A 27,564-nucleotide genomic window follows, 5' to 3' on the forward strand; every position below is an offset into this window, starting at 1 on the left:
TGCTTTTACTACGGAAAATACTTTATTCACTTCCAAAGCAAGAAGACAGAGACTAGTTCAGATTGACTTTACATGGGAGCCACAAAAACACAGAAGTTCTTTTTACAAAGTCGAACCAGTTTGTTTCCAAAGGGATTGACTGTGAGGAATGTACTGTGTACAAGACTGATCATCAGTGCTTCACATCAATATTGTTTATGATGAACTGGCTAATCTAAATGGGTCCGACAGGACATCTGAGAGGGAGAAAATGTTGCTTTAATGCTCAAAAAGCCAGCGTTCATAATTTATCAACAGAACAGAGCCAAAAATAGAGAGCGGGGATGAATTATAGATCGTCCCGACACATTTAAATTTCCCTCATTTATTAACAACCCACATTTACAAAAATAGAAACTTTTTTCCAAGTTTATAAGATGTATTTTTGGTAAATGCTGAATTACAATGATTAAATCTCTTTTTACTTTCAGAAAGGCAAATTTAATCAAATATAAACCTAAATACCTCAAAAGGACACTCAATAAAAAGCAGCCTAAAGCTACAGACGAGCTAAAATATTGTTTCCCCCGCTTTTCTTTGCATTTATTGAGGAAAAAATTCTCAAAAGACACAAATAAGCCAAAACTGAACATGAGAAAAAAATCCTTGATATTAATTTTGGTTTCGTTTTCCTCAACGGGACTAAACACAAATGCCCCAGAAACGTAAATACATACATATATAATATAAAAGAATACAAATAAAATATTAAAATAAGCTAGTATCAAAATGGGATGAAAGCATTTAAGAAATGAAATAAAAAAAAGTTTCTATAAATACACGACTCATCATCAGTGTCCTGTAAAAAGCCTCACGTCAAATTTTAAAATAATTTTCTCTGGAATAAACGCCACACTGCTCTGAATTTTTTTTTCATATATATATATATGTATATATATATATCTCAAGTCGGAAACCATCAGTGCAACTTTTCATTCAGAAATACAAGGCAGCCAGTGCCTCTTTGTTATTACAATTTCAGTGTATTTGATGGAGCAGAGGTGGCGTCGGACCTCAGTCAGTCAACAGGGGGCGCTGCTGCTTCCGGACACATGAAAAAGCTCCAGAGAAATCATTTAGGATGGGGCGAAGTGAGACCTCAGGACGTCTCGTTGACCGATCGATCCAGCTCTAAAACTTTACTGCTGCTCCTGTTCGCCGTCTGCGACCTGGAGGCCAAACAGCGAGCAAAACCCAATCAGAACCGCGACGTTAAACAGACCCCGAGAAGTTTTAATCTGAGTCCTCCGAGGCGCCGGGGTTCACCTGTGCAGGTCTAGCAGCAGGTTCTTCTGCGTGTCGTTGCTTTTGCTCCTGAAAGGCGGGTGCCTCTCCGCTCGGTTCGGTTCGAAGCCGAGTTTCTGCTGCTCTGAACGGCGCCACGTTGCCATGACGACGGCCGGCGCGTCCTCCCACTGCTCGGGGTATTCGCCGCCGAGGCCCAGGAGGTGCGGCTGCTCGTCCTCGAAGGTCGACAGCAAACTTCTGCTTTTCACTGAAAATAAAAAAAAAGAGACAAAAAATTAAAACGAAGCGCCGAGTAAAAGTGTTCACATCGAGCCTAGCTAGCTAGCATTTCACCGCTCTCCCACAGAATTTCTAACGGGCCAATCAGCGAACAGAATCAGATTTTGTGAACCAGGACGTCGATTTTCTGCGTTGTTTTAGAATTGTAGTCTGCCTGCAGTTTTAGCAATGGTGGAAAATAAACGAAGTCCGTGTTGCCCGCTTTTCTAAATATTGAATGAGCATTAGCAGGCATTTTGTTTGGCATTCTTCTCTTAGCAATGGAGAATGGTAGAAAGAAAGACGGGAAAAAAAAGAGAAAGAAAGTCAAATCTTTCGGTTTTGGGCGGGACAGAAAAAAAGTTTCCTGCAATCTCAAAAATATTTTCAGGTTGTTTTCTCTACTTTTCACCATAAAAATCAAGTTGCTTAAACTTTTCCGCAGCCTACACAAGAAAGCATCGGTTTGTGTGTGAGCAGGATGTGAGAGGAAACTGAATTTGATTGTTAAGAAAATTATATCTGATCTCAATTACAACAGTGAGTGTGTCTGTGTGTGTGGGGGGGAGGTAATGAGGATGTAGTGAAAAGGTCAAATCAGTTTCTGTGGCTGTTGCTGCTGAGCTGTAGGTGGAATCTGATTAGTGGTGATGGTATAATGGACCAGAGTTTTACAGCTGGGAACTAATGATTCATGACAATGGGAACAGCAGGGCAAGTCAGGCAAGCTGGAAACTTCAGAAAAATGAACAAGTCTGCCTGATCATTATTGAAAGTTAACTTTTCTAAATCGAAAACTTTTCATATCAGAGCCTTCATGAAAGAGGTGGATCATGGGAACCCATCCTTTTTGCCTTTCTTGGTTTTCTTTAATGTATTGTTGGAGTAAGATTACCTGTAGCTGTGTAGGATTCAGGCATCTGTCTGGATGCTACGCCCGTTTCAGTGATGCTTGACGACAGAGTGAAGCTGCTCGGGTAAAAACTCCCCAGAAACAGAGCGAAACACAACACGACCACCTGTGGAGCAGCAAACAGGCAGATGAAGAGAGAAGGGTGGATAGACGGATGAATAAATCATGAATTACGATGGAAGAAGATGTTTCCAGTTTAATAATCGATGCTCCATCAGCTCAGTGTCACGTATGCGTTACCATTAAGCATGAGGATGTCTGGGTGCCTGCCATCCTGCACGACTTCTGGATTTTTCCTGCCACCATCGCCTGCAGAGCCTGCAGCTGCTGCAGCAGAGACCTGCAACACACACACACACACACACACACACACACACACACACACACCGATGGGTCAGACTGTATGTAAGGCTGTGTTTTACAGTCAAAATGGTAAACATGGAAAAACTGAAATAAATTTAAAAAAAAACAGAGCACTGGATCGATCCATCCATCTATCTATCCATCACTCCATGCATAAATTTTAACACTTTAAACATGGATGGATGGATGGATGGATGGATGGATGATTCTGTGTCCATCCTGATGTCTAGCAGGATTCCTCCTGATGAAACAGTTTAAACCCTCTGACCACTAGAGAGCGCCACTGAGCTCCTAAACCCGCTAATTAACCTAATAACTTTCCTGTTGGTTTAATATTAGCTGATGGAAACTAGCAGTCCAGCTGCTGCCACCTTGCAGACAGCTTCACGTGTCGCAGAGATTTTCTCTGTCGATCGTTAAAACGCAGCACAACCGCTGTGCCATCCAGGTGCAGCGGCTCAACAACAGGCTCCACCGCCCCATTTATCTTTTCAGGAGTGACAGCAAAGCACACGTTAAGCGCAGAGTGAAAAACCCCGACCTGAAGCAGCTGTCAGGGACGCACTTAACCCGATGCACCCGCCGCTTTGTGCAGCACACGCCGTTCATCCGTGCAGAATCCCTGACGCAGCCTCAGCGTTTCGCAGTGAAAATGGACTCATGATTATGCATGAATGCAAAAAGCTGCAGCTGAATGCAGCCACGGGGAGCCTCTGATTCAGCTTTATTTTCAAATCACAGAACTGAGTCATTGTTTTCCAGCTCAGCATGATCCAGGCGGTCAGGCTAAAACCCTCCAACCCCCGGAGAAGTGAACCTGCAGGCTGTAATCAAGCCTTCAACAAAAAACAAAAGCTTTCTAACTTTGGCGGCATTTCAGTTTCTGAAACTTCAGGTTTTGAATAATTACTTTTGTCTTTTCATCAATTAAAAAAATCTCTCAAATGTGCATCTCAAATATTCGCATTTTTACTCACAACTTTCCTCGACTGTTAGCATTTGTGTTTTCTGGTTAAGAATCAACTGTGAAGCTTTTAGTCAAACAAAACAGAAATGTATGTTTATAGAAAGCCAGAGGATCAAATGACAGTTTCTTCTTCTTGAGTTTTAAAGAGGAATTAGTTGGAAAAATCCCAAAAAAACTGTATGTCCTTACTTGTTTGTGCACTCCAGAGTTTCCACTTTCCTGCGTAGGTCGTTGTTCTCATTGGAGCATGTCTCCACCCTGTGGTCACACAGCAGTACTGCAGTGTTAGTGACTCATAATTAGCAACACCAACACGCCATTTTAAATTTGAAGCAGTGATTTTACATGTTTCCAGCTCTGTTTATTAAAGAATCCTCTACCATTATGCAGATGATATGCTAATATTTAAGAATAGCAAAAAACCCAAGACATTACTAGACTTCTTAGCTTTTTATCTGGACTTTTCCAGGTATTTATTTTCCTGTTAGCCAGATGGGGAAGACGGACAAAGATGAACTTACTTTTTCTCCAGAGCATCCATGTATTCTTTCTTCTTCCTGCGACTCTCTTGAGCTGAAATCTGTGAAAGAAAAGAAAACAGTTGAATAAAGCGTTCAAAGGACTGTAAAGAGTTTATTAAAAAAGATTTCCCCATGCTACTTGAGAAATTCTTAGAGTAAAACAATTTAAATGAAAAATACAGAAATTAGAGGAAGATTAGCATCTAATTTAAAAGTAAATTCAACAGCTTGTACATTCCTGAGCTCCTACCTTGTTCTTGATTTTCCGGCGGATCTTCTTCAGCGCCTTCTCTTCTGCTTTGGTGAGCGGCAGTTTGGTGGGAACGGGATAACCTTCGGCCACCAGCGTTCGACGCTCCTCCTCGGTCAGGATCAGTGGCCCAGACCCCTGTAACTTCTGCAGGACGAGATGGAAAATCTAAATATTTGCAAATCTATTCGGGAATGCAACCTTCTTTTTGCCACGATGAGAGCACCAACTGTTGGATAAGGTAGATTTCTGTTAAAATGATAATATTTTGGACCCAGGAGAGTTCACCAGAGTTTTATTTAAAATATTCTCATGTTTCAAAACGCTCGTGATGCACATAAAGTTTTTAAGGATTTTGGAAAAGCTCAATAAAAACCATGATGTGCAATTTAGTATTTTTATTTTAAAATATTCACGTTCACAGCTCAAATGCTATGATATATATTTAGATATCAGTTTGAGGAAGGCAGAAGCATAAACTTGTTTCACCCTGCCTTCTTCTTACTAATTAAAAAAAAAAAGGAAAAACAAGAAAATAATAACAGAGGGATAATACAGCCTTCTTTAGTTCCTGTAACATTTTGCTAAAACGGAATTTATTTTCTGTTATTATTTCCCCCACATTACAAATGCACAGAAATTAAAGACTGGACTCTTGTACCTGAACATCTTCATCTGTTGAAGTCAATAAATGCGAGTGGTGTCCGTCACTTTTATAACAAATTGTGAGACAATAGAAACTGCTTCCTTACATGAGGAGCGGTGAGCAGCGGGGAGTTGGACAGGGACGACGCGGCGCGCGGAGACACCTTGACGCTGGCCTGAGACGGAGGCGGGCTGCTGGGGGAGGTGGGGCAGGACAGACTGGGAGGGGCGTGGACGGGGCTCTGGCTGCCCTCAGAGTCACTGCTGTGGGAACTGGGAGGAGTGGGAGGCATCTGCAGGGACTCCAGGCCTAAAAAAACAACAAAAATTACAAATAAATTACAGATTTGTTGGGCTAAAAGACATTTTACTTTCCACTTATTAATCCATAATTTAAGAAAAATAAATCAACAGATTATCTCTTTATGTTAAAAGTATTTTTTAGCTGCATATGCATCTTTTGTTAGAGTAAACCGTAAAAAAAGGAAAACTGTTATTGCATTTTAGACAGTAAAATGTTTATATTAAATAGTTTGTATTTTAAAAAAGAAACTGAATTATTTATTTACATCTTTTAGTGCATTTCTAGTACTGTACAAAAAGGCTTAAATGAAAAATTTGCTGATTTTTATCTGATTAATCGATTAATTGTTAGAATAATCAATAGATTACTGATATATAACTAGCATTTTTGTTAGTTGCTGCCTTAGATGTGATTTAAGTTTGTTAAGGAAAACTTTTCGTCCATCTTGGTTGCAAATGTTAAAGAACTGCAATGCTCAAAACCTGCCAGCAGGGGTCGTTGTAGCACACGAGTAAAACCCGAATTCTGACCTTTGGGTGAAAAATTGAGGAACTGATCCACTTCATGTGGCTCCAGCTTAATCTCAGGGATGATTTTCTCCTCCTTGATCTGTAATACAGAAGACAGACAGTGTTACAAACAGAACAAACTGAAACTCAGAGTTTTAAAATGTGTTTTCTCCCACCTTGATTGCTTTGCCTTGGTTGGTGATGCTGCTGGCTGCTGTTTGGGCCACAGGGGCCAAAGCAGGGCCCTCAGGCCCACGAGGGTCCTCACTGGAGGCCAGAGAGAGCGAGAGAGTGGGGAGCAGAGAGGGAGTCACACAGAGGAGGCCCTCAATGGCCTCTTCTTGCTCCATGGCCCAGTCAGGGGAGTCTGCATCGGACTCTGTGGTGGAAAAACGTCATAAGATGAAATGACTTTCAGATTTCATTCAAAAATAAACAGTTTTTCTTTGCATCAAAACCCTAAACGGGGTAAACGGTTTTCCAGGTTGTGGAAAATGGTTTGTCTTGTGTCATATTGGTAAAAACGTCCATTCTTATAAAATAATTTTAAAAATATCTAAAAGAATTAGGTGCTCTAAACTCAGTAGAAATCAAAAGTTGAAGGTTGGATTATCTGTAAACTCGCGAATAGAGCTGCAACGATTTTTTGACGATTAATCATTTAATCAGGTAGCAAATTCTTCAGATATTTTTCGCACAATAATAGAAATACATTAAAAGATTAATTTCTAATATTGCATGGAGTGGTCTAAACGCAGTAAACCTTAAAAGTGAACAACTGGATGATCCTTAAACTCATGTATAGAGCTGCAACTAACCATTATTCTGATGATTAATCAATTAATCAGGGAACAAAGTCTTCTGCTATTTTGTTTAATCACTTAAGTCTTTTTTACACAATATTAGAAATGCATTAAAATATGAATTTATAATATTGGATTAAGTAGATCTCAGTATGTCTCTAAAGTGGATGGTTATTATTTTAGTAATTGATTATTCTGACGATTAATTGGATAAAAATTGTAACATTATGCAGATTTTCTTTTACCACATAAGACTTTTTTTTATACAAGATTAGAAGTACGTTAAAAGATACAAGTAAGTAAATAATTAATTTGCTTTTTCAGATACGAAATAAAAATGTTAGTGCCTGAAATGCAACAACATAGCTTCCTTTAATAAATACTTGATCATTTGTAGCAAATGATGCATCTGCAGAAAAAAACACTGTCTGCTAATGTGTGGATTAGTTTTATGATTAACTACTAGATAGGAAAAGCTGCTGAATAAAAGATTTTGTTAATATATCACATGAGACATTCTGGGTAAAACAAATTAAAGAAAGTTTCTCATCTTAAATGTATAGTTTTGGGTTAATTGCTACTCTGACTCTGTTGTTCTTTCAGCAAATTACCTGTTTTTTGTTTTTAGTCTGCCTTCTCCAGCTAATAATTAATCGTTTACTAAATTAGTTGACAATTATCCCACTAATCGATTAATCGCAATTAATTCGATTAATCGTTTCCCACCTGCTTCGCTGCCGTGCTCTCCGGTGAGGTGCGACAGCGGCGACTGAGGCCGGCTGTCTCCGCACAGCGAGTAGCTGTGCTCGGCGGTGATGTGTGGCGGCAGAGGAGACGACGGGGACAGCTCGCCGCCGTCCTCTCCCTCCATGGACTCCACGCCGCCTTTGTCCCCGGACAGGAAGGGGTCGCTGAGCAGCTGGCCCAGCAAAGCTTCCGGGGAGAGGTCGTCCAGCTCAGAGAAGTGCTGCAGAAAAGAGAAAGAAGATGGGAGGTAACAGACTGATAATTACACGAAAACCACAACATTACAAATCTCTGACAGCACCTCTGTGATTACAGGTTATTATAGTCTGTATTGGCACCTTCAGCCCCCTCAGGGAACTCCAGCACCGCCAGTCGGATATTTATCCACCTCCTTTAATCAGCTTTTCTGTTTGTGTCTCAGTGTGGTGATACTTTAACAGACAAAGCCTCCTTCCCCCCGTCGCCACATTCCTTCATCTCCCTACAAGGGGAAGATCCTGATCCTGCTCAGGATGTCAAGACTAGCAGAAACACGGAGAGACTACGCTGATAACACACTGATCTATATCTACAGACAGCAGAAAGGTCCCCAAGTTCATGTTCCAATGAACCTCTGAGTCAAACTATTTCAATTATATTTTTTATAGTAAGATATTAAACCATAAAAGGTCATTTTCAGTTTTAAGAAGATGGAGTCACAGAAAAGTTTGTGCTAAAACAAGCTAAGCTGGTATAACTGTCCAAAACTAAATCCTTTTAAATCAGCACAACATTTTTGGGTTTACTTTGAAGCATAAACCAGTAACTCCAATTTATTTTTTCACCTCAGTCAAAATTCAAGGAATCTCCTGTTTATGGAGAGATTTAAAGCATTGATAAAGAAGTTTGGATGGATGGATGGATGGACGGACAAACCCCTGGATAGATGGATGGACGGACAGACGGATGGACGGATGGATGGATGGATGGATGGATGGATGGATGGATGGATGGATGGATGGATGGATGGATGGATGGATGGATGGATGGATGGACAAAGTAAAAAGGGCTGTGTGAAGTTTCCTAGTTTTCTCTCTTTTCTTGCAAACTGGTTATTTAAACATTTATGGTTGACATACTTTGTGAGCAGAAAACCAACCTGGCGGCAGCCGCCTGCTTGGACAAAGTTTATGGAGTCATAAACCAGTTAAGATTATATCACCGCGCCTTCTCAAGCCATAAATACAAGATGGATAGGAGTACGGTAAGTCAGGTATCTAAATTCAAACGTTTGAGTGCAATCAGGCAAAATTCCAGCTAGGGCAAGATCCAAAGTGTCCAGCATGTGGCTTCAATTACAGACTCACAAACACGGGACGTCTAGCATTTCTCTGTGTCCCACACAAACAAATGACCCTTCCTCCTCTGCTGCTGTTCGCTCCCTAAAAGTCCCGTCTCCAGGTTTCGATGTGTTTAAACACCGACAGCATGCCGTGAATCTCTTCAAGGAGGAAGAAGGCAAATATTTACACGTCTCTCCACCCAGTCGGCCATTTTCTGACATCCAGGAGGAAGAGGAGCTTGAGTCCAATATATCCAATGATATGATTCAACGGTATAGATTAGGTGGAATAAATCAATCAGCCAATTAAGTACAAACATCTAAAAGACACAATGATTAGGGTTCTCCAACTCCAGTGGTCTGCAACGTTCAGCTTCATCTCTAGTCCAATAAACAACACTTAAGGGCATGATGAAAAGATTCAGACTTGGATTAAACCCTTGAGGTCCTCAAAATGTACAATTAATGCAAATCAACTCCAAAAAAGCAGCATCTTTTTGGTGTTAATACTAAAACTAAACAGAACGAGAAATTAAAACACTGTTATGGTGAAGAGGTTTCAATTTAAAAACTGAATCAGATTGACATAAAACAGCAAACCACCCACAAAACATGATGCTGCCACCTCCGTACCTCACATTTAGGATGTTATAAGGGTTAGCTTGTATTTTTCATTTAAATATGACATTATTATTATTTTATTATTATTGTCAAGCGCTTCAATTTTAGCCTCTTCAGGTGAAAGTACATGCCTAAAAAAATGACACTTTACGTTGTTTATGCTGATTATGCTGACTAATGATTACTAAAATAATCGATTATTCTGGCTATTAATCAATTTCCTTTTTAAAATTGGCCCGTTCTGCAGATTTTATTTAAAAATAAAAACATTTTATTGCCTGTTGTAAATACCTGATGATTTGTAGCTAGACATACTTCCAACATCGACAAAAGCAATAATAAAAAAAACAACCTTTCTGCTTGACTTAACATCAATACAATGCATTGATCTGTTTACTATTGTTTTGTTTAGTAATTGGATAGCAAAAAGTGCTTAATGTTAGATTTTCTTCTGAATTTTAACCAGGTGAAGCTGAAACGATGCAACTCGAGGAGTTCTGGGTAGAACATATTTACAAGCTAAGAAGTTTTTTCATCTTAAGTGAAAAATTTAAATATTTTTGTATAATTTCGGCTTTATTACTACTCTGAGTATGTTCAGCATATGATATTTTTTGGTGTATATACTCATCGATTAATAAATTAGTTGACGATTAATTCTATAATCGATTAATCACGATTAATCGTCTAAGCCCTCGTTTAGATGTGATATTTCACTCCCTTTGTATCTCCAAACTTTGTATCATTTGTCTTCATTAGTTGAAGGCAAATGACCCAATTTCTTAAAAACACAGAATGGATGAAGCCTTTAGTTTATTTAGAAAGGAGGAGCTGAATGTACAAATGCGCAGAAACAGAACCGCACCAAACTCCCACACTGCGGCTCCTTGAGCTCCCTGTCATTTCAGCTCGCGGTTGCGGTCGAGAGCGACGGAGGACCGGTCGTCGACTGGGTGTAGCTCATCACACGCCCAACAGAACCCCCTTTGTCCCTGCAGCCCTTATGAGGGAGGCGTTGTTTAGGGGGCCGGCTGTAACTCAAAACCCTCCAGCTGGGAAACAGAACCAGGGAGGCTGAAGCCCGACTGGAGCAACTTGGAGGTTTAACTGGAGATGGAGCAGAACTGACAACAAAGAGGCTTTCTGATTTTTCTTTTTTTTTTTCCTGAATAAAATTCTCTGGTAACACAGAAAATAACGGGTGCAGGACATCGCTGAAAGATGAGATTGTAATCTTTTAATTGAAGGCTGTAGATGGAGGAAGTGCAGACAGATTAACTGAGGCTCAGTCTGATGCAAAATCTCAGAAGCTTAGCAGAACTTCTGCCAGATTTTAATCAAATCAAAGACGAGGCGAACGAAACTTCAAAGTAGGTCAGACAAGCATGAAAAGTCAAAACTTTATCCTGATGAAGTAGAAGACATAATTTATTTATAAATCCATCAAACAATGAGGATATTTTTAATTCAAAGTGAGAAATAAAGAGTGACAGAGTCTATGTTTTGTCTGCATATGTGTCCTCAGATTATTACAACTGAGATTTAAAAGACTAATTTATGTTTGCTAGTTAAAAACCAATCAGCTCCAATAAAATCTCCACCTACAGTTTGGATTTGAATGCTGTTAAGGGAGTAATAAAACTGGAAAATTATAACTTCAGGTTTCAATTGACACATTCTACAAAAAAATATATAAAAATGTTAATTTCTGGAGCTATTTGCAATGCTAAAATGGTACCAAAAACCAATCAGGCCTGTCACAATAAATTGCCCCAGAAAGTATTGCAATAACTACAAATATTGTTGTTTTGAGACCATTTTCAAGCAATATATTGATAATGGCGTATGATGCAAGTTCGCCTTCTGAGAGACCAATAAACTTTAATTTTGTAAGGAACACTTAACACTGGAACTGTTTATATAAAATAAAAGACAAAAACAAAAAACAAATAAAGATCACACACAACCAAAATCATAAATAAAATGGATTGTGAAGTCTCAAAACAAAACTGCCCTTCAAAAGAAGAATCAAAATGATTAAATGCTTATTGTGACGGGCTTAAACACAACTAAAATTAAAGTTTTCACTAATATATGCATACATAGAAATCATGCAAGTTCTTTCAGTGTTAACCTTAGCACCAATAAATCAACTGGATTTATTGTTCAAAAGCAGAAACTGAAACATATGCCTCTAAGGAAGTTAAGCCAGACTTTAAAGACAACAAATAAAACTAAAAACCTGTCCACTCAGTCCTAAAGGAGACCCAACAGGTCGGGCCCAGCTGCGTTTTGTACCCTGACCTGGACTCAGCTGTGTCTTCGCCTCAGCTGACAGGACACTCGCTCACTCATAAAGCAAACATCCTAAAACGTGTGGCGTGCTATCAGGACAAGCCCGATGACTCAATAGTTTGATTGGGATCCAGATCTTTAGCTTTAAATGCCACACATCCTCAACACGTGTCCTGCATCAGCAGATAAGCCGAAGGAACATATGAACTTTTATCTGACAGCCCTGCGAGAACTTTATACCTTATCATTGTTTGCTTTATTTCAGAAATTAAAGGCTTGCCAGATGGTTTTCAGTTCTAATAAAATCCAGTTTCTCCAACTTCCTGTTTGCTATTTAGCGCTGGTTGCTTCAAAATCAGGACACTCCTGCAGCCAGAAGCTAGAGCACCACAGGAAGAACAATGTGTACAAGCCGCTCACAGGGTTGCACTAGAGTTCTCCACCAAATTTTAACATATAAATCAACATCGAAGCTTGTAGCAAATAAATGGATAAAACAGAAAAACACTTTTTACAAGGCGATTGCTGAACAGCTATTAGTAAAGCTACATTTTGCAACAGAGATGCCTCCAGTAAACACTGAATTACAAACACATGTTGAAGTATCAATGATTTGTGCACAATTGCAACCAGCAGAGATTGAGATAAGTATCTGGGTTGAACACTTGGTGTGTTTTCTACGCATAAATTCACTTTTATAGACAGAATTCATCATCTGTCACAATAAGTAATGAATCAGTATCAACCAATCGTGTGATATATTGAAATGAGCGCAATAATTTCCAATTCTGATGATAAGTATTTTCTGATGGGGAATTTTGTTTACAGAGACATCATAATCATAATCTTTATGGTTTGTAGATGTTTCTTTTTTTATTCGTTTTTTTCTATTGTTATTAGTTATGTTGTTAGTTTTTTTTAAACCCACCCAACTGCTCTTTTTTTTGGGATACAAGTTCATGTTTTTTTGTGTCTTGAAAACAAGCCATTTCAAAAACCTTCCAAATATAACCGTGTAAGTCAGCAGGCACTGCCCGTTACCTAGCAACCCCAGTGAGGCCTGGTCCGTTACCTAGCAACCCACCCGGAATCCCAAGCGGAGTTCCACAAAGTGCCTTTAAAATATCTTCCAGTTTCAGTGTTGACTTCTTTACAAAATTAAAGTTTTCTAGTCTTTGAGACGGCAAACCAGCATTATTATGTGACATTATCAATACATTTATTGAAAATAGTCGAAAAACTACAATACTACCCAATTACCGGGACAATTTATCATCCAGCAAAATTTGTTATCATGACAGGCCTGATCTGGAAATAAACATAAAACACATTTTTGACACAATATCAAGAAACTATAGTATAATTCACCCCAAAACCACCAACAATGTAAAAAGGTTGAATCAAGTTTGAAACCTTCAGATGTTTTCCAGTCTCCGGCTGATAGAAGCCATGCATGATAGGAAACTACGACTATAAGTCACTTATCAGTTGCTGTGGGCTCACAACTAGCAGACCGTTTCTGCCAAGGCACTGATAATAGTGTCTGTCAGTGATACTAAACAAATCACAGGCCTTGGGGTGATCAGTTCAGCCTGACATTCTTATATTGTATCAGCAAGCAGTACAAATAAGCTCTTACACATTAGCTTTCAAACATAGACTGGTATTTTTTCAAGTAAAAAGAAAACACATCCATATCTGTGAGATTCTAGCTAAATGAGCTCAGACAAACTGACCCAAGCTAAACAAAAACGCCCTCGTTCTCAGAGGGATTCGAGCCGGTTCCCACACGGATAAGAGGGCGACGCAGACACTCCCTGACCCCGATCCTCGACATCGATCCCAGCCGGGCTTTCCAAAAACTAAGAAGTAATCAGAGATCCGGTGTCAGCTCCAGGAAAAGGCTGGATAACAATACAGGATAAAACTACAGAAGAAAAATTGTAAAAAGGGTTTCTGCAGGTTTCACTAACTCAAATTTAAGACTTTTTAAGACCTTTATGAGTCAAATTTAAGACCTATATAACGACAGATGTGCAAAAGAAATGCAGGGGACCAAAACAGTGACATTTCTGGGGTCTTTTTGTGGCTCTTTGCAGCAGTTTTTCGTTTCTCACATATCATTTAGCTCTCTAGCTAGCTACAAGCTAATCTTAGCAGCTTGTTAGCAGTAGTCATAACAGCCTTGAGGTTTTGCCCAATAGAAAAATCCTGCAAGAAAAAAACATAGATGGGTGTGCTGTGGTTGCACAGGGGTGAAGCACAACCCACATATGGAGCCCTCAGTCCTCGACGCGGCTGTCACAGGTTCGATTCCCGGCCTTGGCGACCTTTGCCGCATGTCTTCCCCTTCTCTCCTTACCCACTTAACAATCAAATAAAAGCCACAAGAGCCAATAAAACCGTTTAAAAAACAACAACAAAAACATGGATTTAATTATATTAAATAGTGCTGCCGGGACAAAATGTAAGACCTGTGAGTAAACGTACATCAGCCACTTTACACTTTCTTTGATGAATTTAAGGCCTTAATTTTAGATAAATTAATTTGAAACTTTTGAAAGGTGCATGAAGACACTGTTAAATAAAAGGACTTCTTTTAGTTACAATCAGATTTATTAGATGTTTATTTTTTATATGAAAAGAAAGAATATTTAAACAGTTCATACAAAAGATCGGAAAACATCTCATTGAGTTGACATAGTTCTGTTTGCAAAGCCACTGGAGCTAAGTGGAAGCACAAATACTTACACTCTGCATTCAAATTATTGAAATCTTTCAAAATATTTGAATGCAAAAAGACAGGTTGAACCGGATAGGCCGACAATAATAAGTAATGAGAACATTTACAACAACCTGTTGAATCTGAACAGGACAATGCTTTATGAATTTATACCTTTTCGTATTTTAACTGTATTAGATGTATTAATGTCCTCGTTCAAAGTTGAGAAATGTAGAAAAACATAAAGTAAAGAGACTTAAGTCTCATTTTGTCGTAACTGCAGAGCTGAACTCAGACATTACTACACATCCACCCAAGTTTCCTGCTCCAATATGAGCTCATGGGTTGACGATTTGTAGTCTGGTGAGGAAAAAGTCCAAATCAAAATATTTGTCTTAGAGCAGCACCCTGAAGACCTATCAAACCGGCACCTTGCACAGGGATTTAAAAGTATAGTTTGTTGGCAGTCTACAACAAAAGACTATGTGCAAAAAACAAAATAAAATAAAATTACATTCTGGCAGCAATGAGGTAGAGGTTATGGTTTGCGCCTTGTTTTCTTCCAACAATTGTGCCACCATGTACTTGTGTGGCAGTGAACGGAAGCAGCTGAAAGTCTCACTTTAGCATATATACCAAGTTTGTCTTGTCCTTGAGAGAGATTAGTTCCTCTAAATTAATGTAACAGACAAATGTTACTTTCAGAGCTTGGTGTGATATTTGTACACTGCAAAAACACAAAGTCTTACCAAGTATTTTTAGTCTAGATTCCAGTGCAAAGATCTTAGCACACTTGAAATAAGACAAAACTAGCTTACAAGTAAGTTTTCAGTAAGATATAGGAACTTGTTTTAAGTTAATTCCTTAATATATTAGGGAATATTGATATATTCCTTAATATATTTTTGAAAGATTACTTCACTCATAATATGGGGTCTTATGAGTTAAATAATTTTGTACAGTGAAACTAGTACATTTTTATCAATATTAAGAAATTATTTAATCAAAACACACTCCTATATATTTTGCTGAAATGTCACTTGGAAGATAGTTTTGTCTTATGTCAACTGTACTAAGACATTTGATATGTGGAGCTGCAATAAAATGTTATTCTTCCTTTGGCTCAGTCACTTAAAATGTCCCAATTTGAACTGCATGGTTTACAGTGCGAGTTTCAACACATATTTGATTGGGGTGGAGTGATCCCTAACTTACATAAATAACAGGATGTGAGAGAGCATGAAGGAAGTCCTGCTTGACAGCAAGCATTTACGCTCCTCCCACAAGCGACAACATGAGTGCATTTACATAAACACTCAGAAAATGTTTAAATTCTGCTAAAAGGCTTTGCAGAATGAATTGGAAACTATTTACAGACCTAAATATCTGCTTCCAATTTCAAGTTACTGTTTCTTTGTCACCCCTTAATGTGAAAATCAAGTCAAAATGGCAAGACTTGGACTCAACATTACTTTTTTAAAGTTCAGAATCATGACTCAGATGTTGTCCGAGTTCTGATTGGCCGATATTCAACATGAAAGTGTGTGAGGAAACACAAGTCGACACAACTGCATGATGAAAAAGTGTGTTTCTAACCCCTGTTTTCCATCCAAAAGTGCTTCCCAGAAGTTTTACATAAAACACACACTCTTTCCATTCCTGCCCTGTCGGACTGACCGACAACAGAAAACAACCCCCGCGGTTCCCCACCCTGGTTGCACAAGCAACTTTACAATCCACAGTGCTGAACTGTAGGGATACGTTTAATATAAAGGAATACCAGTAAAAAAAATAAGTAGATATCTTCACTTTGTGTAACAATTTGAAGCCAGTCGTTCAGTGAAACCACTCGTTGCCCAACACACTGAAAACATTGCCGTTATTTGTGGGATCCGGACTTTAACTGATCAATTTCAACACTCGCTAAAGACTGTTGGTTGCAACAGAGATTAATGTTGAACCACAGAACCCTGAAAACTTAAAACCAAAAGCAGCAGATAGACATGAAAACCTGCTTGGTCATTCAGGTTGTACGTTTGACATTAAGTAAATGCATAAAATTAGATATTATAGTTCAAAGCAGAGTGTTAATAGAAATACTACAGTTTTAGTTTGCGATTAAAATTACAAAATAAAAGACAATATTATAAAATTTTTGAGTCTACATTCGAATGCAAATGCGACCCAAATTGGACTTTAACAGGAAACAACAGGAATCCTTGAGACTCAGTCAGATGCAGCACGGAAATATTGTTGGTGTGGAACAAAAACACAGCTGTTTCTCCATCTCCAGCTTGTTAAAACTGGGTCAACACACACTCATTCATAACCTTTTCCATCTCTACCCACAGACCATTAGCTTCACACGACTCCAGCTGAATTCAACTCGGGTCTCCTCAGACAAACTGCATCTTTTTGTCCAAACAACTTTTATTTCAACAAGAATCTCCAAACACTGATTATTTGGAGTTAAGAGCTCAGTTTGTTCATCAACCCTGGTGGTTTCTTTGTATTTTTCCTGCTGGATTCCCTTTTCATCCTTCTACATTTTTACAGCTGCTGGGCGACAACTGGGTCAGCAGCACCTTAAGAGGAGCTTCTTCGCTTTAAGGCTTGCCTCAACGTGCCGCCTTTTAGAAATTCCTCTCTTAGTTTAGTCTTTGAGGTGAATGCTTTCCAAGCAGACTTCTGACTCAACGTCGAGAAGCGACTGACACATTAAAACCCACAAACTCAGGGCTGAGTCCGTCTCCAAAAAGATCAACCCTGAAAATCAAATGCATCAGTTTTGATGAGTATCCCCCCCCAAAAGAAAAGGCTAAATATCTTGCTAAAGAGTCTTTACAAATAAAAAAAGGTTATAATTACATGACTGCATAAGCCTGATGTATTATTTTACATTTATGTAGACAAAAACATGATATGAAATCAAATATCTTATTAATTTTCAAAATCTTGATGCTAGTTGGTTGAACTGCAGAAAAACGTGACAGTTTTATTCTTGGAAGCCACTGTCACCAGACCTTTAGCAAGTTTTACTTCATCTCTTGTAAATTTCATTTAAATTTTGTTTAAACAAGCCAGTGATTATGCATCAAAACAAGGGATGGGCCTGTTACCAACCTCAAGATACAAGAGGTTTTTAATAGCTAAAATTATGCATCTTGCAAATCCTGAGGTTAGAAGAGGTTTTACAAGGAGTTATGCATTGCTGCTCCCTGAGCATCAGCTGGCTGAAAGGTGACTCTTCCCTGACTTGTAACAAAAACAAAAGGGCTCCTTGGAAATATAAGTAAATAAAACAAAAACAGTTAAGGTATGGAAGCTAAAGTGCTTTAACTTTTTTATGAAGGTAAATATATTCTCTGTGCACATCACCTCATTAACACAATTCCCAGTTTGGGTGCAAAGCAACAACACAATCAGACTCTTAAACGAGCACCACTTCTTCTCCAAGCTACACAAAAAGCTTTTTGTGCCACAAGTAAACTTGCTGCAATCCTGTTGCCAAACACGAATCAGGTTGTGTAGCAAACTCTTTTCCTAAATTGAATCCAAGGGAGGAACAGGAATAAACCCAGTTTCGGGAGACACCAACAGCTGAGCAGTGTGTCGTCGTCCACACCCTGTAACCATCATAACATCTGGCAATCATCATGGTCACATCACACCCAACTGTGGTGCCTCCCTGTGTCACAAACCTTTGGTTTATGTTGGTCAAAGCTGAAGACTTCAGGGATTTAAAGCATCATAAGCAGTTTAATTATTAGGGTAAGAGGAAGTTTTGAGTAACTCATCCGTTTTATGATTGACCAAAGGTTCCTTCAGCTCATGTTCATTTAGGAACCGGTTTCTACTAAACTTCTATCTTCATTTGCTGGTTTTCTAACCTTTTGGGCCAAGATGGATGCTTGATGCAGAAGTTTGTAAAACTCTGCAAAAGACGGACCAAACCGACTGGTTCCGGCCCAAAATTCAGTCATAAAAGGAATCAGAAGTTATACCTGAAAAGGAGTTCAAGAGTCAAAAGTCAAACATCAGCCCAAACTAGAGTAGTTCTAATTTAGCTTCTTATGTGATAAAATGCAGATGAAAGAAGCATAAATTCAAACAAAATCTCTTTAAATTCATTTCTATTTAGAAGAGAAGCAACCAGATGTTTTAGGAATTTTGGACACGAGCCGACTCGTCCCGGTTCGCCCTTCAGGAGAGACGGATGCAGGAGGGGGAGGAAGGCTGGGAGGCGAACGAGGTTCAGGTCTGAAGCTGCTCCAGATTTAACACTTTCCGCTACTGGGAGGGTTATGAGCTACAAAAACCATCAAAGCTGGGCGTTTTACGCACGTCACGCTGTGCAACAGGCAGTTTGCAGGCTTAGAGGTGTAAGATGTGAAACCCTGATGCTTGTGTAGAACGCATCATCCCAGATATGAACTAATTCAGTTCAACATGGAAAACAACTGTAAAGTACTTATAAATTGTGGTTGCAAAGTGTAAACAATGAAGAAAACTATGGGGCAGAGGGCAGTCGGATGGTTTTACGGGAATTTCAAAAAGTCGGAGATATTTGAAACTGCTTTGAGGCTTTCATAAAGGCTGGGTGTGTAAAATCTAACCAGAAATTAAACCCACACCCTCTAAACCACACACAGTGAATCAAATGACAGGGGGCTGCAGATCCATGGAGAAAGAGGGAGAAAACACCAGAAAGAAGAGTAAGAAAAGATACAGAGCAATAAATTTAGCTTTGCCTCGGAGAACGAAGTCTCCTCTGGATTTCCGTAATGATCCCTTACACGCTGATTACTACCTTCGCATTGCTCCCAACCAGTTGGCTGTCTGCAGAGAGCTGGAGTCTGAGTACCGTTTCAAAGTTCAGAAGGAAAGTTGCATCAGATTTGACCAGGAGAAAAATGTGTGCACCATCTGTCCAGACATTTAGGACAAGTTTAAAGTTTGGCCTGCAGGCACAGAAAGAAGTAGATGAGAAATGCTGCCGTTAAATTAACCAAATCTTTAGTTGAAAATTGTTTTAAGGTTTAAAGGCGGAAAATAGCTCAAAAAGAGAAGAAAAACAATAAAATTGGCTAATTATTCCCCATTTTTTACTATTTGAAGAAGATCTCAAGGGGTATTGCTGGAAAGTATTAAATACTATCGAGTTATTTAACAAGCTTAAAGGGGGGAAACCAAAATTAAACAAGTAAAAAAAAACTAAACTAAGCAAAAAGAAAATACATAAAATACCAGAAAAAAATTCTTAGATGGTCAGATTAGTTGCTGGTCCAAATGTTATGCATTCCAGCTCACAGATTTTAAAGAGAAAATGTGTTCAATATTATTGGTAGTATTAACCAAAATTGGCAAAAAGTAATAATAGCATTATTTTTAAATGTTATATTCTGTGTTTCAAATATGCCCAAATTTCCCTTAATGACTCTACATTATCATTATTGATGATCACTAACAGTACCACTGCAAAATTTAAAATCTCCCTAAAAAATCCAAAATTTGTCCAGAACATTCCCAACATTCCCAGAAGACTACTTCAATGTCTGGACAGGCTTTACTTGTCATTCAACTACATCAGAGAATCAAGCTAATTAAGTTTGTCTAATGTCACTAATATCATATTAATATGGACACACAATGTATCGGCAATAACATCGGTACAGGCCGATACATAAAACGTGCTACTGTGGCACTCCTAGCTACCCTACAGAACATACAAAACAGAGAAAACTAAACGAGAATGTTATGTTATGCTGATTTATTCACAGTTTAAATAGGTGGTTAGGTAGTTATTTGTTGAGGGAAAAAAGAAACGTAGAGAAATTAATTCAACTGTAACAACTGCAGCGCACTGTTCAACTAAATGCGTACGTCATTCCGCTCCCATCAATCACACATCCCAGATGATTTGCACTTGACCAACCCTGTGGTTACAACAAGCAGCAAAACGGAGCTGAAAGACGTTAAACAAAAGCAAAAAAACGGGGGACGCTGCACTGCCTGCTCAACGAAAAGCAGTAAAATCTTAATTCAAATAATATGTTAGCTTAATTCATCTGCCACCCAATCAGCTGGGTTGGATCGGCCTCGGACACAACGTCTATAGGCTAGGTCCAGGTCGGGTTGGATCTTTTAGGCCTGATCTAAACTCTAGCACAGATTTCTCCTCCAGATGTGGACCAGGAGGAAGTTGTGAGGCTGTGCATTCAGACCACATCAGGTGAAATTAATTAATATTCAATAGACGGCAGTCATTTTGACTGCTGTCAGTCAAAATATGGACAACAAAAAAAAACCTCTGTCATTGCTGCATCCATTCTCAAATCCATGGACCAAATCAAACAACATTCAAGAGTTTTGAACCAAAAAAAGTCTAGAAAAGAACCATATTCAAATTTAATGCAGACAAACTACAGAATATTAGTGACTTTCCTGCTGCTTTTACTGCCAGACGTGTGAACTGCTTTATCAATAATAAACCAAGAGAGCACTTTGACCATTTCTGGAGATAAACAAAACAACTAAGACTGACAAATTATTAGATCTGCATGACGGAGAAACGTGGGATAAAACTAAACTGATAATTTAATCTCTAAAACTTCCAGCTGGTTGATACAGTTGTGACAGAGGAACAACCGGATGATCCTGCACCACTCCTGCTGTAATTACTCTCTCGGCCTCATTGTGACACAGAGGCGAGGGTGAGGATGAATCTGGAAAGGCTGGTCTGGCAGGCAAAATTGGAATGTGACCACACTTGAAATGTGTGCAAAGAAACTTCCTCACTTAAGTTTCTTTGAGCATAAAGTAACCATGTGGTGCACTGGATGACCGTTTCCTTGGTGCACACTGACCCGCATGTCGCAGGTCACACACATGGACAAATCACACAGGCCGCGCAAGGTCACCGGGGAGCAGGATGCCCTGCCCCAACGGAGAACAGGCTCTCCTCTGTGAGCGCATGGTGACCCGATGTGAAGCGGCTGTCAGAGCCGTCATCTGCAGCCTATCAGTAGAAGTTGTGTATTACAGCTGGTCTGAGAGCTACAAATGAGAACCTGCAGGAATTATGTAACCGGTCTCATATTTGTCCTGGAGCAAACTCAACAAATCCACCCTTTTCTCGAACGTGCTGAACGAATAATGGTATGCAAGTGCAGCAGGTTCAACATGAGCTTGAAACAAAACCTGATATTTCGCGTCTAAACTCTGGAATTTAAAATAAATCTCCTGCTGAAAACTTTTGACTGACAAGAGATCTTGTGTGGGTATTATCCGTTGTACTCTGCTGACATTTATCCATTTACCGACTCCTGAAGCTGAGAAAACTCTTCTTTCCATAAAAGTCTAAACAATGACACATCAGAGTCCTGAACAAAGCTCCTCGTGGTGTTTTTATGAGACAAAATCTCACGGAACAAAAGACTGAAGTGTGTGAAGTGTTTTCACTTCTCAATATGTTAATATTGAGATGCTTTGCTGATATTCTGCTAATGTAAAAAAAAAACCACAGTTTTACAACTGTGGTGTTTCCATTACATAAGAAACGCAATTTAAATTCAACTTGAATAAGTTAGCTTGCCTGATAAGTCATTAAAAAACACGCCACTTCCTGTCGTCTTTCCACCAGTAGTAACATTCGGTTGTTGATTACATGACTGATGTGATGCAGTTTTGTGAAATATGCTCACTGTGATATAGTCGAAAAACTTTTTAAACAAAAATGTGAGTTTTCTTTCAGAACTGGCATCAAGAAAATATATTTTCACACTTCCAATTTTGCTTGTATTTATGCACAAATATGGGTAAAATGTGTATGAAGTCAAACAATCATCACTTTGAATCATAATAGCTCCAAATTCAATGCTACAGCTGAAAGAATATCTCAGCATGACCGTTTTTTATCATGTTGTTGCCACTGCAGAGTTTGACCAGCAGATGTGGGTATGAGTAAGATGGAGACTTCTGGACAGTGACTTTGTAGCAATATAGAAGCTAAAGGAACGACTTTTATCCAAGAAAACCAACAAGCCAAAGTGATATAATACATAAATGAACAGAGGATTGGTGCAAATCTATATAAATCCCTCTACTGATTGTCTGGAAAATAATTTTTCTGCAGGAGAGAAGGTGCAGAGTCCTGTCTACGAACCCAAAAAACTAATGTAAGGAGAACAAATTCTGCCCAAGAACACTGCAGAGTTTAAAGACAAAAACAAACAAAAGTTTCCATAAATGTTCATCTTCTACGTTGTGGTGCTTTTAAAATCTCAAGCAGAAGTCAAACACGTCACAAGCCTATGATGCCTATTGTTACTCCTGAAAGAGTGTGACGCATGGCTGCAGATGAAAGAAAAATTAACGTCTTCATATCGTAAAACCTGAACAACCTGATGCATTTGAAGGCATCCGGGCTGGGAGGAGACTGGCTGGATGTTTAAAGTAAAGCAAAAAAGCAGCTGATGACGCTGGTTAAGGCTCACTGAGCTGTGAGGAATCCCGTCTGAAGCCACCGGGGAGGGGGAATGCGACGGAGCCGGCCCACCACCAGGGCAGGAACAAAGACTTCAGTCTGTTTCTCAGACTGCCTCACATTCAAACACTACAGTCTTGTTACCTCGAACGCTGAAGCTTCCCCCCAGTTCTATACAAACACAAACTGTTCGTGTTTATATAGAGAGCATCCATAAAGCTGCTCTATATAACCCAGCACTGAATGCGTGTATCTATGTATTACTTTTCAACATTCAGAAAACGGTCACCCTTAAAGTCACTGGAATCAATTTCAGGAGATGTTTCTTTCCCAGGTCTATGAAAAATGTTCCTATATGTACAGTACGCTTCAGGTAGAAATGTTGTAGAAAATATCCAAAATGCGACCTAAATCCGCTTTGTGTGCCCTATGTGAGACATACGTCAGAATTCTGCACCAGAAAAAAGCAAATGCTTTAAATCAAGATGTAAACAACGACTGAAAATTATATTTATGAACTTATGAAGAAAGTTTGTGTCAGTGAAGCACATCGTATCGCAACCTTTATGTGCCGACCACAAAAACAAACTCTGGTCCACTTCAGATTCATATGTGAACACCAAGCAGACCAGAGACCACTACAAAAGCAGGAAGTGGACTACAGAACAGGGCATTCTGGGTAAACACCACCAAAACAAGCCAGCAGAAGAAATGACTCTACTGCTACTCTATTTTTGTTTACATTTTGTGAAGAAGGAAGCTGCGTTTATGTCAACTTTAGAGATTTTTGTGTCGTTTTCTGCGGTGGTTCTTGGTGCAGCGCCACCACAGGTGAGAAGGGGAACAGGTGTTTTATAGTTTGACGGTGCAACGTGAAAGCAAACCACTCAAGTTACTGAAAATGTAACAAATGTTGCAATTTTGGTTCCCAATAGAACCAAGTCTTCCGGACTATCAGGTGTGAAAACTCCATTAGTCACAGACTAAAATGAGCTTCTTTATCTTGCAGCGGGTCTTAATTAAAGCAGCCAAAAAAATTCAGACAAAGCAAGTTTTTACCCGTCCACAGGAAGCAAGCGCATGTGCAAACACTAGAGGCTCACAGCCCAAAAAAAAACAAAAGATTAGATTTTAAGATGGCTGGAGAAAGTGAGAGTAGGTCTGTGATGTCCTCAGATGGGATGGAAAACTGAGCCAGTGTGGGTCTGAGGCTGACTCAGCCTCCTCGGTGTCTGATTTCCTTCTTTGGCCAGCTGTTTTTACACTCTGTGAACCCTCCACACACACACACACACACACACACACACACACACACACACACACACACACACACACACACACACACACACACACACACACACACACACACACAGGAGGACCCACACAGCTGCCTCATTCTCTCCGTCTCACACAATCTCCTCCCAGCCCAAAGGAGACACACTTCAGCTTACATAACCGAGGACCTTTAAATGCAGAGCTCAACTTACAGAAGGAGAAACTCTCTCTCTGTGCATCTGTGTGTTTTATCTCCTTATTTACTCTGTCCTGTAATTATATCAACATCTCATAAAACCAGGACATAAAAAAAAAAACAGATTTAAACTGAAATTAACAAAAAATAAGCTTGAAACTGTGCGGTGTGCTCTTGTATTCAGCCTTCATGACTCACTACACTTTAAAACTATCTTTCAATACAATTACAAGTGCAGATATGTCATTGTAGCTCTGGCTTGCTCTCTATTGGGCTCCAGCCAACTCTGACTGTTGAATTAAAGTATCCCCACAGCATGATGCTACCACCACCATGCTTCACCACTGATTTAGAGTGATGTTAAGTGTAAGTTATCTACCACATTTGTTGCACGGACACAAGAAAAAGGTAATATTTTTGCTACATCTGACCAGAGCTGCACAAACTGTTGATGTTTAAATATTAGGAAGTTGATTTATCACGTAAACCTGCTCTATAAAACCAAGTCCCTACACTATTATTTACATTAATGCAATTAATTGGCTGCCCTTGTTTTTTTTTTAACGTTTATCAGAGGAAAGTAGGCTAAATATATATGCAAAAATGTGAAAATTATGTTTAATATGCATAAAATCCAGACAAAACACATTGAAAATCATTACTTGAGCATGACAAGTATGTTTCTCTCACTCATTTATTAAGTCTAATTCTTAAATTATTTACTTTATCTTAAGACTGTGAAAGGGAAACTGCAATATTTTCCATTAAATTAAATAAAAAGAAGATAACAAATCAATGTTTAATGAGAAACCCCGTCCATAAAACACTTGATATGAGATTTGAAAACTTCTGCAGCTAAACCTGTTGCAGCCTGGATCCCAAGGCTCAGTTTAGCGAATGGAGAGCAGGGTACCACACATCAGTAACTCATCAAAGGCAGAAGCTGCAGCCCATCAGCACCTCATCCCTTGATCTATACCTGACCGGTTAGCTTTAATCGATAACTTACGTTGGTGTAGAGCACAGAGTCCAGCTCCCCGGCCTCAGACAGCTCGCTCAGGTTTCTGTCCCAGTGGAGCAACGACTCGCTGCTGTCCAGGATCTCCATTATTTTTCCTTCCTTTCTTCTTCTTCCTCTCCTTTCTGCCTTAAAGTTGTCTTTTTTTAAAATCAACTAACAACTTAAATAAAAGTTTAAAAGAAAATAACTTGTTTGACTCAGGAAAATGAATTGAGCGCTGGTTTGTGCAAACAGCTGTTTTCTCATGGGTCGGATTCAGGCTGAGAAATGTTGTTGTTGTTGTTGTTTGGGATCATCTCCTCTCCGGTTCGAGGTCCACAGACTGCTTCCACTCGGTACTCTTTTCCTTTTTCTCTCCTCCCGAACTGCAGACACACAGGAATGTGTGGGCGGAGACAAGGAGTCGGGCAGGGGAAGTGGAGCAAAAACAAAACAAAACAAAACAAAAAAAAACACGGGAAGACATTCAAGAAAATACTTTTAAAAAATCTTTAAAGTCTGACTATTTGAAACAGGATGAATCCGGACAGAATAAACATTAAATACATGCCGTAGTCTAAACATAAATTGCGCGTGAATAATCTTTTCCAGCTGTTTGTGACGCACTTTGTAAGTAGCACGCAAAGTTTCGCTTCCGGTTAAAAATTCCAAAATAAAATGCCTAAAACGGAGCAAGGCGATTGAATTAGCCTAAATAAATTAAAAATTCTAATTATTTTAATAAAGATTTAAACAAAAATAATGACTTGTAAAATCTGCATGAAATACAAATAAACCAGCATGAAATAAATATGAGCAATTCTTAAATAAAAAATAGCTAAAAAAGATTCTGCTAGTTTTGGAAAGTATCGCTAATTTGACAAACAAAAAGACAGACTTCTTGTTTGTACACAAGGTTTTTTTGTTTTGGGAAAAAAATAGTAAACATCTATGTATTGTCACTGGAAGAACCAGTGACAATAAGTTTTATGTTCATAAGTTTTATTTTGAACAAATTTGATTTAAATTTTAATCTTTAAAATACCCAAATTTGCAAATAACTTTTTGTCTGTCTGATGACATAATTTCCACTTACTGATACTATACTTACTGATAGCTACTCAGAACTTGATTACAAAATACTTTTTCGCTATTACCAGAATCATTTCTTGGATATTTACTTTTTTATCTATTTTTAAACTATTATTCAGTACAAAATAATAAATCTAAAAGTTTAGTGATTAAAAAATACAGCAATACATAGCAAAAATATAGAAGCTATTATTATATTCACTTTTAAAGAACAAAATAATTGAATACTTTTATTTTCTTAAGTCGCGTTTTTAACATCCGCTTCAGAGTGTTTTACTTAGCTGAAAAGTAAATCCACAGGTTTCCGTCTGCTAAAAGCCCCACCCACCGTCGCTGTGTGACCAATCAGAAAGCGCCTCCCTCACAGTTCTACATGCACATAGGATTAACTAATAAATGTCTCAACCAATCAAAAGATAGTTTTAGAATCCTTCCAACCAATCACTAAAGGCCAAGAATACCTTGTACTTCAGCCCGCCCTTGATTGACAACTATCCAACACCGTTATTGCTCTCATTTTAAACAAATGATTTTCTAAAAGGGGCTTTTTATATTTAAAAACTAAGCTTTATTTATTTATTTATTTATTTATTTATTTATTTATTTATTTTTGTTTTCCATTACACTTTAAATGTTAGCTGACTGATTAAATTGCATGAATTATATCTTTGAAAAAGACAAAAACAAAAAAGAAGAATTAACAAGGGAAGGAGAGTGAGAGCAACCGGTCCGTTTAGGAAGGAAATGACACAAACATAACTGAAAAAGAAGTCAAATGACAGAGCAGAAAAACGTTTTTTCTTTTTTTTAACTTGTTTAATTCTGGTTGAAACAGGAAAACAAACTGCTGCAGCAATGAAACTGACCCTGAAGGTGCTTCCTCTAAATTTGCAGACAGATCCCTTTGTCCTGACCCTGAAACGTTTGTCAACTGCAGCTGTTGTCTGCAGCAACAACATGCAATCATCAGACATCAAATGGAAAACAGAG

General features: G+C 38.8%; 1 protein-coding gene across 1 annotated transcript; it reads right to left on the minus strand.

Moving 5' to 3' along the window:
* On the minus strand, positions 1-26,122 carry creb3l2 (cAMP responsive element binding protein 3-like 2). Its single transcript, XM_015000798.2, has 12 exons — positions 25,492-26,122; positions 7,547-7,787; positions 6,194-6,396; positions 6,039-6,117; positions 5,312-5,514; positions 4,560-4,706; positions 4,310-4,368; positions 3,978-4,046; positions 2,699-2,798; positions 2,441-2,564; positions 1,306-1,534; positions 1-1,208 (listed from the first exon to the last, which is right to left on the minus strand). The coding sequence occupies exons 1-12, from the start codon at positions 25,588-25,590 to the stop codon at positions 1,139-1,141; spliced, it is 1,623 nt and encodes a 540-aa protein (XP_014856284.2). The 5' UTR covers positions 25,591-26,122; the 3' UTR covers positions 1-1,138.
* Positions 26,123-27,564: the final 1,442 nt, after the last annotated feature.

This window comes from Poecilia mexicana, unplaced genomic scaffold (genome assembly GCF_051168715.1).
Source record: "Poecilia mexicana isolate PSO_F unplaced genomic scaffold, ASM5116871v1 scaffold_23, whole genome shotgun sequence".
In the NCBI taxonomy this organism is placed as follows: domain Eukaryota; kingdom Metazoa; phylum Chordata; class Actinopteri; order Cyprinodontiformes; family Poeciliidae; genus Poecilia; species Poecilia mexicana.